Source organism: Schistocerca cancellata, chromosome 6, assembly GCF_023864275.1.
Source record: "Schistocerca cancellata isolate TAMUIC-IGC-003103 chromosome 6, iqSchCanc2.1, whole genome shotgun sequence".
NCBI lineage: Eukaryota > Metazoa > Arthropoda > Insecta > Orthoptera > Acrididae > Schistocerca > Schistocerca cancellata.
The window spans coordinates 368,798,543-368,812,399 of record NC_064631.1 but is presented as its reverse complement, the minus strand read 5'-3'; the positions used below and the strand labels follow the sequence as shown (position 1 = coordinate 368,812,399).

Sequence of the window (13,857 nt, the reverse complement as noted above, 5' to 3'; positions counted from 1 at the left end):
GCACAGAGTCCTGAGCTGAATCCTATAGAACACCTTTGAGATGTTTTGGAGCGCTGACTTCGTGCCAGGTCTCACTGAAGGACATCGATACCTCCCCTCAGTGCAGCACTCCGTGAAGAATGGGCTGCCATTCCCCAGGAAACCTTCCAGCACCTGACTGAACGTATGCTTGTGAGAGTGGAAGCTGTCATCAAGGCTAAGGTTGGACCAACACTGTATTGAATTCCAGCATTACCGATGGAGGGCGCCACAAACTTGTAAGCCATTTTCAGTCAGGTGTCCGGTTACTTTTGATCGTATAGTGTATACTGACAGAATGTTACATCTGGCTAGACCTTCAATGTAGCAGACAATCGGTAGCTCCAGACCTTGAGTTTCATGCAAAGTTACACTGAATCCCAAACCAGCTAGTAAATTGGTCAAATTTCTTTTTGCAGCAGTAGAGGCATGGGATATAGATCTAAATGACTTTTCAGTTTTCTTTTTTGCCTTCTTTTTCCCCACTAAAATGCAGTCCACAAAGACATGCAGTAAACGAGGTACCATCTTCTCAGCACCAGTACAAATGGTGGAAAACAGAATTTTCATATGGCATTTATTTATAATGGTTGCTGTTTTTATGATCCTCTCCTGTTCTGCTTATTGGTTTTTGCACTTAGAAGAATCCCACACTTAATTCATATTTTTCACTTGAAATGGGAAGCACATAAGATGAGAATGAAAGCAGGCATGATATGCATTCATTACTGTTTCCTCACTACAGCGTGATTTTAGTGAGTAAACCAGGTAACATGTTTTGCTCAATTCTGCATTGAGATATTCAATATGCTTATTTCCATTTGACGTTGCTATGCAGCCAAAGTCCTAAAAATTTGGTTTCAGTGCTGTTACCAACTAGTTTGTCATTGACAGAAATCGATGGGATAAACATGTCCTTGTTAGGAGCATTGTGGAATTTTAGTGTGATCATTCAGGGCCCAGCTGCTAAGCTGTCTTGGTCATGTTTAGTGACTGCTGTAACTGTTCATTGATGTCTCCTTTTAGTAGAATTTTAGTGTCATCTACAAATATGATTATTTTATCTGCATCAACATTTAAGTTTAGATCATTTATATACAGAAGGGGTCCCATTACTGATCCTTGGGGTACACCACATTTAGTTTGTTAATCAGATAAGTATTTGGATACAGTTTCTAGTTAAATATTTGTGTGCTTGATGCACACTGTCTGCTTATGATTACCGGTAGTCAGGAAGAAACTCATCCAGTTGTTGGACAGACCTCGAATACCGTATCTTTCAAGCTTTGATGTTGTTTTTGTTGTGGTCTTCAGTCCTGAGACTGGTTTGATGCAGCTCTCCATGCTACTCTATCCTGTGCAAGCTTCTTCATCTCCCAGTACCTTTGCAGCTTACATCCTTCTGAATCTGCTTAGCGTATTCATCTCTTGGTCTGCCTCTACGATTTTTACCCTCCATGCTGCCCTACAAAACTAAATTGGTGATCCCTTGATGCCTCAGAAAATGTCCTACCAACCGATCCCGTCTTCTAGTCAAGTTGTGCCACAAACTCCTCTTCTTCACAATTGTATTCAATACCTCCTCATTAGTTATATGATCTACCCATCTGATCTTCAGCATTCTTCTGAATCACCACATTTCGAAAGTTTCTATTCTCTTCTTGTCCAAACTATTTATCATCCATGTTTCCCTTCCATACATGGCTACACTACATACAAATACTTTCAGAAATGACTTCCTGACATTTAAATCTATACTCGATGTTAGCAAATTTTTCTTCTTCAGAAATGCTTTCCTTGCCATTGCCAGTCTACATTTTATATTCTCTCTACTTCAACCATAATCTGTTATTTTGCTCCCCAAATAGCAAAACTCATCTACTACTTTAAGTGTCTCCTTTCCTAATCTAATTCCCTCAGCATCACCCGACTTAATTCAACTACATTCCATTATCCTCGTTTTGCTTTTGTTGATGTTCATCTTATACCCTCCTTTCATGACACTGACCATTCCGTTCAGCTGCTCTTCCAGGTCCTTTGCTGTCTCGTCAGAATTACAATGTCATTGGCGAACCTCAAAGTTTTTATTTCTTCTCTGTGGATTTTAATACCTACTCTGAACTTTTGTTTTGTTTCATTTACTGCTTGCTCAATATACAGATTGAATATCATCGGGGAGAGGCTACAATCCTGTCTCACTCCCTGCCCAACCACTGCTTCCCTTTCAAGTCCCTCGACTCTTATAACTGCCATCTGCTTTCTGAACAAATTGTAAATAGCCTTTCGCTCCCTGACTTTTACCCCTGCCACCTTCAGAATTAGAAAAAGAGTACTCCAGTCAACATTGTCAAAAGCTTTCTCTAAGTCTACAAATGCTGGAAACGTAGGTTTGCCTTTCTTCAATCTTTCTTCTAAGATCAGTATTGCCTCATGTGTTCCAACATTTCTACGGAATACAAACTAATCTTCCCCGAGGTGGGCTTCTATCAGTTTTTTGATTCATCTGTAAAGAATTCGTGTTAGTATTTTGCAGCTGTGACTTATTAAACTGATAGTTTGGTAATTTTCACATCTGTCAACACCTGCTTTCTTTGGGATTGGAATTATTATATTCTTCTTGAAATCTGAGGGAATTTCGCCTGTCTCAAATTTCTTGCTCACCAGATGGTAGAGTTTTGTCAGGACTGGTTCTCCCAAGGCTGTCAGTAGTTCTAATGGAATGTTGTCTACTCCCGGGGACTTGTTTTGACTCAAGTCTTTCAGTGCTCTGTCAAACTCTTCACGCAACACCATATCTCTCATTTCATCTTCATCTACATCATCTTCCATTTCCATAATATTGTCCTCAATTACATCGCTCTTGTATAGACCCTCTATATACTCCTTCCACCTTTCTGCTTTCTCTTCTTTGCTTTGAACTGGGTTTCCATCTGAGCTCTTGATATTCATGCAAGTGGTTCTCTTTTCTCCAAAGGTCACTTTAATTTTCCTATAGGCAGTATCTATCTTACCCCTAGTGATACATGCCTCTACATCATTACATTTGTCCTCTAGCTATCCCTGCTTAGCCATTTTGCACTTCCTGTCGATCTCAGTTTTGAGACTTTTGTATTCCTTCTTGCCTGCTTCACTTACTGCATTTTTGTATTTTCTCCTTTCATCAATTAAATCCATTATCTCTTCTGTTACCCAAGGATTTCTACTAGCTGTCATCTTTTTACCTACTTGATCCTCTGCTGCCTTCACTATTTCATACCTCAAAGCTACCCATTCTTCTTCTACTGTATTTCTTTCCCCCATTCCTGTCAATTGTTCCCTTATGCTCTCCCTGAAACTCTGTACAACCTCTGGTTCTTTCAGTTTATCCAGGTCCCATCTCCTTAAATTCCCACCTTTTTGCAATTTCTTCAGTTTTAATCTACAGTACATAACCAATAGATTGTGGTCAGAGTCCACATCTGCCCCTGGAAATGTCTTACAGTTTAAAATCTGGTTCCTAAATCTCTGTCTAACCATTATATAATCTATCTGAAACCTTCTAGTATCTCCAGGGTTCTTCCATGTATACAACCTTCTTTCATGATTCTTGAACCAAGTGTTAGCTATGATTACGTTATGTTCTGTGCAAAATTCTACCAGGCAGCTTCCTCTTTCATTTCTTAACCCCAATCCATATTCATCCTCTACGTTTCCTTCTCTCCCTTTTCCTATTATCGAATTCCATTCACCCATGACTATTAAATTTTCATCTCCCTCACTACCTGAATAATTTCTTTTATCTCATCATACATTTCATCAATTTCTTCATCATCTGCAGAGCTAGTTGGCATATAAACTTGTACTACTGTAGTAGGTGTGGGCTTTGTGTCTATCTTGGCCACAATAATGCTTTCACTATGCTGTTTGTAGTAGCTTACCCACACTCCTATTTTTTTTATTCTTTATTAAACCTACTCCTGCATTACCCCTATTTGATTTTGTATTTATAACCCTGAATTCACCTGACCAAAAGTCTTGTTCCTCCTGCCACCGAACCTCACTAATTCCCACTATATCTAACTTTAGCCTATCCATTTCCCTTTTTAAATTTTCTAACCTACCTGCCCAAATAAGGGATTTGACATTCCACTCTCTGATCTGTAGAACACCAGTTTTCTTTCTCCTGATAATGATGTCCTCTTGAGTAGTTCGGGCCCGGAGATCCGAATGGGGGACTATTTTACCTCCAGAACATTTTACCCAAGAGGACGCCATCATCATTTAATCATACAGTAAAGCTGCATGCCCTCTGAAAAAATTACGGCTGTAGTTTCCCCTTGCTTTCAACCATTCGCAGTACCAGAACAGCAAGGCCGTTTTGGTTAGTGTTGCAAAGCCAGACCAGTCAATCAGTCAGACTGTTGCCCCTGCAACTACTGAAAAGGCTGCTGCCCCTCTTCAGGAACCACATGTTTGTCTGGCCTCTCAACAGATACCGCTTCGTTATGGTTGCAAAAACATGTCAAAAGCTTTTGACAAGTCAATAAATACTCCTCCTGATTCCTGTTTTTTGTCCACCAGGTTTAGGATGGAACTGATGCACTTATAAATACCCGTTGTCATTGATCTCTTATTTCTGAATCCATGTTGTTCATTACACAGGATGTTGTTTTTATTTATAAATTTCATAACTTTGTCACACATAACTTTTTCTAATACTTTAGAGATACAGGAGGAAATTGTAATGGGTCTGTAGTTATTTACATTATCTTTCTCACCTTTTTATGTACTGTAATAGCTTTTGATGTTTTCAATACACCAGGGAAAGTGCCTGCCTGAAATGAGGAGTCACATAAGTGTGTGAGTATTTCAGTTAGGTTTGTTGCACTCTTCTTTAATATTGTTGCACATATACCATCAGTGCCTGCAGAGTTGGAATTTTTTAGTCCTTTCATTGCTCTAGCTACTTCATCTTGCGAAACAGAACTGATGTACATTGATCCTCTACAGGCACTTATTTTATATTTGTATGCCTGGATGCTTTTATGTAAGTTTGATTGTAACATATTATCAGCAACACCAGTGAAAAAATTGTTAAATGTGTTGACTGTTTCTAAGGGGTTTGTTACTTTTTTATGAGAATTTCATATTTTTGCAAGATTGTCTGTATTATTCAGATTCTTTTTTTGTAACACTCCTCATAACCTTTGATTTATTAGCTGAATTATACATGTATTCATCATTAGGCATTATTTTTGCTGCTTTTATTACTTTTATTAATATTTTATAGTATTTTTAACAGTATGCACGTACTTCAGCTGAGGAATTTTTTGAGCTACATACTTCATGAAGCAGTCTTTCCTTGTGGCATGAAACCCTTAATCCCCTTGTGATCCAGCTGTTTGTTCTAGATTTCCCTCGTGTGGTTACAGTTTTCAGTGGGAATGGAATTTGAAAAAATGGGTTAATGTATCAATGAAGGTGTTGAATTTTTCATCTATATTGTTCATTTTGTACACTTCTGATCATTTTTCTTTCTGTAATAAGCTGCTGAAGTAGTTTACATTATCCTGATTATAACTTCTACATGAGGTTTTTAAAGACATGTTGTTAATAATACTGCCTCTTACTTTTATGCTTTGTATGTGAGCAAGATGGTCACTGAACCCTGTATTGAAAATTTTTAGTGAAGTGTTGTGTAAGCTCTTGTTGATTAGAAATTGATCTAGAGCTGTTTGGCAAGTTTCTGTTACTCGGGTAGCAGCTTTTACTTCAGCCTTTAAATTATAGGATTTTGCAACATTCAAAAGGGTCCCTCTATTTCATTTGTTTTTCCAACTGTCTCCAATTCTTCAATCTGTGTTCTTTCTCATTCCCTTTTCTTCTTCCGAAGCAGTTTCTTTTCTTCTTTCGTTTTATCTTGATAAATTCTTACTGCTAAATGTGTAAATGGTTTCTGAAGCATTTTCCTATAAACCAAGTTTTCCTTGTGACTTATTCTCTTACAGTCATCATCAAACCAGATTCCTTGGTTGTTTTCCATCTTTCTCTAGCACTACTTCTGCTGCTTTAATGACTGCAGCATTGCAAGCACTCCATGCCTGATCCAGAGTATCATTTACACTAGGGATGTATAGTGCAAGATTCTCAGTAACCTTTTCAGAGTGTTTTTAAGCAATCTCTTCATTTTTTAACTCTGATATCACATACTTTCTTCGAGATGTTCCTTTCATTTTCCTTGCATTAGGTATTCGAGCTCTTAGTTTAGCAATTGCGAGGTAGTGGTCTGAATCCACATTAATTCCTCTGTATGAACGTACATCTAGTAAGTTTGAGAAATACCTGCCGTCGATTATTACATGATAATATTGGTTGAAGGTATGCTGATCAGGGCTACACCAAGTTGCATTATGCATCATTTTGTGTGGGAACCTAATGCTACATACAGCCTTGTTATGTGATAGTGCAAACTGAACATCTCTGTGTCCATTATCATTTGTGTATTCATGGAGGCTATGCTTTCTTGTTGCTGGACAGTAATGATCTTCTTTCCCAGTCTGTGCATTGAGGTCTCCAATAATTATTTTAACATCATGCCCAGGGCATCCATCATAGGCTCCCTCTTTCTCATAGAAGGCATCTGTATCCCGGTCGTCCGCTACTTCTGTTGGTGCATATACATTTGTCAATGAATAGTTAATGAATTGGGTCTTCAATCTCATTTGTGAGATTCTAGATGTTATTCCAGTAAATCCACCCACTATATGTTTAAAGTTTTGTCTTACTGCAAACCCTGCACCAAATTCGTGGTTTTTCTCTGGACAACGGTAAAAAATTATCCAGCTTCCCATATCAAACACTCCATGTCCATTCCATCTCATTTGCTGTAGTGCAGTTATGCCTGCCTTCATTTTACCGAGCTGTTGTAGTAGTGACCTCAGGGTCCCAGCCCTGTATAATGATCTTACATTCCAGGTTCCAATAAATGCATTTTTTTTTCTTTTTCATTTGCCTTTGCCTTTCCCTTTCCCTTTAACAGTGCTATGTTGTTGTCCATTTATCAGTCTGGTTTCTTTACTTTGAGGTTTCTGATCAGGGTTTTTTACAGGAAGGGGTTGTTCCAATTGCCTGACCCACAACTTGGAGGACCATTATTTGTATTGGGTTTACTGCTTTAGGGAAGTTTGCTTCACTACACCTCTAGAGCCCTCCCTGCCCTATGTTGTGGGATGTCATTTGTCTGGCTCCTCTGTCAAGACCATGCCATCTTGGGTGAACCTACCAGTAGTTATGCTGCTGCTGGTACAGCTCTTGACTTCGATGTAACACGCAAGTCCCCTGCCCGGCACTGGGCACTGTAGGTGCCTCCAACAAGGTGGCATCCCTTGAGAGGGCTTCTTTGATTATACAATTAGGAACTTTACCCATTTGGCCAGTATGCCTTAATGCCTTACAAGTCTCCTTGAACTCAAGTATAAATAAAATATAAATATACAGGAAAGATCAGCTTCTGACATACTTTTCAGACAATGTTTGTTCTCTGCATCATGTTGTTAATATGTCCCTTAATAATATGATAAATGTAACTTTACATAATGTTTTCTTGTGCTGTAATTTCACTGTTTATATTTCACTCATATTTCTTTTGCTTCATCTCAGCAATAATATTCCGGCAATAGCAGTCATTCCTTTAAATAGGAATTCTACCTATGTAAGTTTTATACAAGACTGTGCCAAGAAGCACATATGATGATTTGTTAACATAGCACCAAAAAAATTGTTTTTCCGTCAGGGGGTACTGGTGTAAAATATATACATCAATTCTGCTTTGAAGATAGCTAACATATGTTGACCGCTTCTGTCACAACTCATTAATTAATATGTCATAACGTGTGACTTAATATATGAAACTTAGTATATGTAGAATTAGATTTGGTCTGTTCCTGTTGCCTTTATGTGATCCAATACTGTCAAATCAAATACTGTTGCATGTGGGTAAGATATAGTTTCACTGAATCTTGCTCATCTGTTTGCAGTATTATTTTTTCAGATAAAATATGTAGATATGGAGATACACACAAATGTCTTTCAATAGCATTTTACTTGACTTGATACTTTACTGCAATTGTACTCATAAGATTATAAATTAAGTACTTTAATTTTTGCCAGCACTGAGCAATGAACAACAAAGACACTTCTGTTAATGGTTTAATCAATTCTAATTTAACTCTGAATAAATTTGAAAAAATGGAAGCAGTATGCTCAGCATTGTATATATTCTGATGTTAATCTTGTCTTTGCCTACAACAAATTATTGAAAAAAAAATGGTTCGGGCACAACCTATACATTTAGTATTCATAGATATAGAAAAAGCCTATGATAGTGTGCCTTTATCCAGTTTATGGAAAGCTTTAATATCAATAGGAATAAATCCAAGAATAATTAAAGCAATTCAAAATTTATATAAAAATTCTATTTCAAAAATAAAAATTGGTAAATATCTATCACATGGATTCCAAGTCACAAAAGGATTACGTCAAGGATGTAGCATCTCACCTACATTGTATAAAATATATACAGAAGTAACTTTACAGAATTGGAAGAAAAAATGTCACGCTATGGGAATACCAATAAATGATAGAACAATATACTCGTTACAATTTGCAGATGACCAACTGATTATAGCCCAAGACTATGAGGACATAGAGTATATGACCAGAAAATTGATTCAAGAATATAAAAAATCTGGTCTAAATGTAAACATGAATAAAACAAAGTACATGGTAATTGGTGGAGTGAATGGAGACTTAATATTAGAAGAAGGGATGGGAACAATAACAGCTACTGAGTAATATAAATATTTAGGTGTGAAAATTACAAATGATGGGAAACAGGACAAAGAAATTAGATCAAGAATAAATTCTGGAAAGACGACAATCTCTTTATTGAATGGAATTCTCTGGGACAAACACATAACAACTGATAACAAAATAAGGATTTTTAAAACAATAGTTAGGAGCATTATTACGTATGGTTCAGAAGTGTGGACAACAAAATGGCAACTGAAATCAAAATTATTAGCCACAGAAATGGATTTCTGGAGACGTTCAGCAAGAATATCAAGACGAGAAAGAATAAGAAATGAAGTAATCAGAGACAAGATGAAATGTAAAAATTCAATTATTGATTTCATCGAGCACAAACAACTTAAATGGTATGGACACATCAGACGAATGGAACAGGAAAGGCTACCAAAATGCATAATCGACTGGGTACCAATTGGAAGAAGAAAAAGGGGACGACCACCTGATACATGGAAACAGGGAGTTCAGTCAGCAATGAGGAAGAACAACATTCCTGAAGATTTATGGACAAATAGAGAAGAGTGGAGAACAATAATTAGTAACTTACTGTAATCTAGAATAGGTGCTGGAAAAATGTACTCACATTGTAAATCCAGAATAATAATAAAAAAATCTTCTCTAGTATCTCAGTATTTTTTTAAACAGTACTTATGTATGTGCAACCCAAGATATAAATAGGAGCTTAAGAAAAACTGGAGGATTCCTTACTAATCTCACCCAGTTCCGAGCCAATAGGTGTTGAAGGAGTGGCTGGAACACTGGAAGCCTTCCGCCGCAAACTAGATGAGCGAAAATTCCTGTTTATTGATGGCTCTTCCTTTCTCAGTGGACCAGAATCTTCAAGAATTTCTTTCTCAACTCGACCAGTGTATCGAAACTTTGTTCCCCAGGAAAAGAAACTGCCACCTGTCACCACTGAAGGTGCTTCAGAACTCGAGGGAAGTCTGAAAATAATTAACAATAATTTCACATGGAACTATAAACAAATTCTTGCTGAAATAACCAAAAATGTTACATTATGAGTCAACAGTATTGTGAAAAGGAAAGTTGCTACTCACCATATAGCAGAGATGCTGAGTCGCAGATGGGCACAACAAAAACACTGTCACAAATAATAGCTTTCAGCCAGTAAGGCCTTCGTCAGAATTAGACGGCAAACACACACATTCAGTGGCCTCAGTTACCTGAGACTGCAATCATGTGTTTGTGAGTTTTGTTTGCTGCGTGAGTGAGTATGTGTGTGTTTGCCATCTAATTTTGATGAAGGCCTTACTCGTCAAAAGCTATTATTTGTAACAGTTTTTTTGTTGTGCCTATCTGTGACTCAGCATCTCCGCTGTATGCTGAGTAGCAACTTTCCTTTTCACAATATTGTTACATTCCATCCTGGGTTTTCCATTGTTTGAAATTATGAGTCAAATTACATGAACCAACAATGAAAATGTAACTGGGATGAAATAAATGTTAACTATATCTACCATACTGACTATGAAAATGACAATGAGCAACTTGAATTAGCTCTTGTTTCTAAGTTAAAGGGGGGATGCATTTAATTATATTTTGTTATCACGGCCAATCCCTTCTCATACAGGCTTCGAAATCCCACTGATAGTAACAGAATTATGAAGTTTCAGGCAGCCATAGCTGTGTATATTTTGTTGCTATTTTTAGCCGGGCTTGTATCAACAAGAGAAAGGGCAAGAGGTAGGAGGAGCAAGGCATGTTTTATTTAAGCATAGTTTCAGTCCTTTACAAACTGTATTCTGTTCATGTGCTGGAAGAATGTGTTACTAAAGTGTAGTTAGTGTGTGTGGTTACTGTAATTCCTGTGATTCAATACACCTCACAAATGCATAAACAGTGCTGTCAATTTTTACTACATTCAAATCGCAAAGGAGGCCAATAACACAATATATTAGGAAGGTGTACAAAGTGTACTTTTGTTGTGAAATCAGGGATCAGGACAAGCCCTGGGTTTCTAATATACAGGGTGGTCCATTGATCATGACCGGGCCAAATATCTCACAAAATAAGTGTCAAATGAAGAAACTACAAAGAACGAAACTTGTCTAGCTTGAAGGGGGAAACCTGATGGCCCTATGGTTGGCCCGCTAGATGGTGCTGCCATAGGTCAAACAGATATCAACTGCATTTTTTAAAATAGGAACCCCATTTTTTTATACATATTTGTGTAGTATGTAAAGAAATATGAATGTTTTAGTTGGACCACTTTTTTTCGCTTTGTGATAGATGGCGCTGTAATAGTCACAAACATAATGGCTTTCAATTTTAGACGAACAGTTGGTAACAGGTAGGTTTTTTAAATTAAAATACAGAATGTAAGTACTTCTGAACATTTTATTTCGGTTGTTGTAATGTGATACATGTACCTTTGTCAACTTATCTTTTCTGAGAACCCATGCTGTTACAGCGTGATCACCTGTAAATACCACATTAATGCAATAAATGCCCAAATTAATGTCCATCAACCACAATGCATTTGGCAATACATGTAACGACATTCCTCTCAACAGTGAGTAGTTCGCCTTCCATAATGTTCACACACACATTGACAATGCGCTGACGCATGTTGTCAGGCGTTGTTGGTGGATCACGATAGCAAATATCCTTCAGCTTTCCCCACAAAAAGAAACCCGGGGACATCAGATCCGGTGACCGTGCCAGGCCATGGTATGGTGCTTCGACGACCAATCCACCTGTCATGAAACCGCTCGCAAGTTATGTATCGGACATCCATCATGCTGGAAGTACATCACCATTCTGTCATGCAGTGAAACATCTTGTAGTAACATCGGTAGAACTTTATGTAGGAAATCAGCATACATTGCACCATTTAGATTCCCATCGATAAAATGGGGGCCAATTATCCTTCCTCCCATAAAGCCGCACCATACATTAACCCACCAAGGTCGCTGATGTTCCACTTGTCACTGCCATCGTGGATTTTCTGTTACCCAATAGTGCATATTATGCTGGTTTACATTACCACTGTTGGTGAATGATGCTTCGTCGCTAAATAGAACGTCTGCAAAAAATCTGTCATCGTCCCGTAATTTCTCTTGTGCCCAGTGGTAGAACTGTACGCGACATTCAAAGTCGTCACCATGCAATTCCTGGTGCATAGAAATATGGTACGGGTGCAATCGATGTTAATGTAGCATTCTCAACACCGAAGTTTCTGAGATTCCTGATTCTCACGCAATTAGTCTGCTACTGATGAGTGTATTAGTGGCGACAGCAGCTAAAACACCTACTTGGGCATCATCATTTGTTGCAGGTCATGGTTGACGTTTCACATGTGGCTGAACACTTCCTGTTTCCTTAAATAACGTAACTATCTGGCGAATTGTCCGGACACTTGGATGATATCATCCAGGATACCGAGCAGGATACATAGCACACATCCATTGGGCATTTTGATCACAATAGTCATAAATCAATATGAATTGACCTTTTCCACAATTGGTAAACGGTCCATTTTAACATGGGTAATGTATCATGAAGCAAATACTGTCCGCACTGGCAGAATGTTACGTGATACCACGTACTTATACGTTTGTGATTATTACAGCGCCATCTATCACAAAGCAAAAAAAGTGGTCCAACTAAAACATTCATATTTCTTTACGTACTACATGAATATGTAATAAAAAATGAGGATTCATATTTAAAAAAACGCAGTTGATATGTGTTTGACCTATGGCAGCGCCATCTAGTGGGCCAACCATAGTGCCATCTGGTTTCCCCCTTCAAGCTAGACGAGTTTTGTTCTTTGTAGTGTTTTCATTTGACACTTATTTCGTGAGATATTTGGCCCGGTCACTATCAATGGACCACCCTGTAAATTGAAAATCCCATGTGTCGAGTCTTCATTCATAGCAGAATTGTAAAAGATATTGCATGGGTTTTGCTATACCCAAGACCTAGTGAGAACTATCAAACCATGTGAATGATTGTTACTTTTGTATGACAACTCCTTTGATACATGGTATTTCCCAGAAGAAAAAGTCTTCCTTGACATATCCTATCATTAGTGTTGGCCATGCAACCAGTGCCTCACACAGGTGGACTGCGTGTTCATATGCCACCTGACTGTGATAGTGACAAGGGTGGTAATGAAACTAGTTCTTTGAAAGACCCTGATTTTGTGTGTAATGGTGAGTGTACAGAGATTCCCCAAATAACATATTGTGGACTTAATGATCTAGTAAGAGAATTGCCGATAGATAAAGCTGAACTGTCGGTGACAAGACTACAGCAGTGGAAGTATCTTGATAAAATTGTAAATGTGACTGCTTTCCATAACTGTCATATGCCATACCTTCCATTTTTCAAACATGAAAAGAACTTGATATTTTGTTGTGATGTACAGGGACTAATGCAGCTAAGGGCATTGACTATAAAAGTGATCAGTGAGGGTTGTTAATCAACTTCTCCAGAGGTAGTCTCAAGTGTTTGCTCCTGCATAATGGCAACATGTTACCATCAATTCCAATTGGCTATGCACCTTATATGAAAGAACCATATGATAACGTGAAAAATTGTTATTGAAGTTGAATTAGACAAGTTTAAATGGCAGATTTATATTCCTTGTGCTACAACATGGCTACATGAAATCTGCTGCTTCTGTGCCTCTGGGATAGCCATGCCAAAGTGCTTCATTATAATAAGAAAAATTGGCCTAAGCATCAGTCATGTGAACCAGGGTCTCACATTGTTATGCACAAAGCACTTGTTGAATCCAAGAACATAATTCTCTCTGCTCTTCATATAAAATTGGGCCTAATGAAAAACTTTGTGAGGTAATGGACAAAACTGCAGAAGCATTTCTCTGCTTGCACAAGAATTTTCCACATCTTAGTGATGCAAAAATAAAAGAGGGGATTTTCATGGGTCCCCAGATATGCAAACTGTACAAAGGTGAGCATTTCAACACTATCCTGACAGATGATGAAAATTTAGCTTGGGATGCCT

At 37.9% G+C, this 13,857-nt stretch overlaps 1 protein-coding gene across 2 annotated transcripts in view; it reads right to left on the bottom strand.

Moving 5' to 3' along the window:
* Positions 1 to 13,857, bottom strand: part of LOC126190824 (FERM domain-containing protein 5-like) — a 590,824-nt gene that overhangs the window by 31,840 nt on the left and 545,127 nt on the right. The window contains exon 8 of one of the 2 annotated variants that reach the window (XM_049931394.1): positions 9,571 to 9,806. In XM_049931394.1, coding sequence (XP_049787351.1) covers positions 9,571 to 9,806 — 236 coding nt within the window. The remainder of the gene's footprint in view (positions 1 to 9,570; positions 9,807 to 13,857) is intronic. The other variant, XM_049931395.1, reaches the window with a different exon arrangement.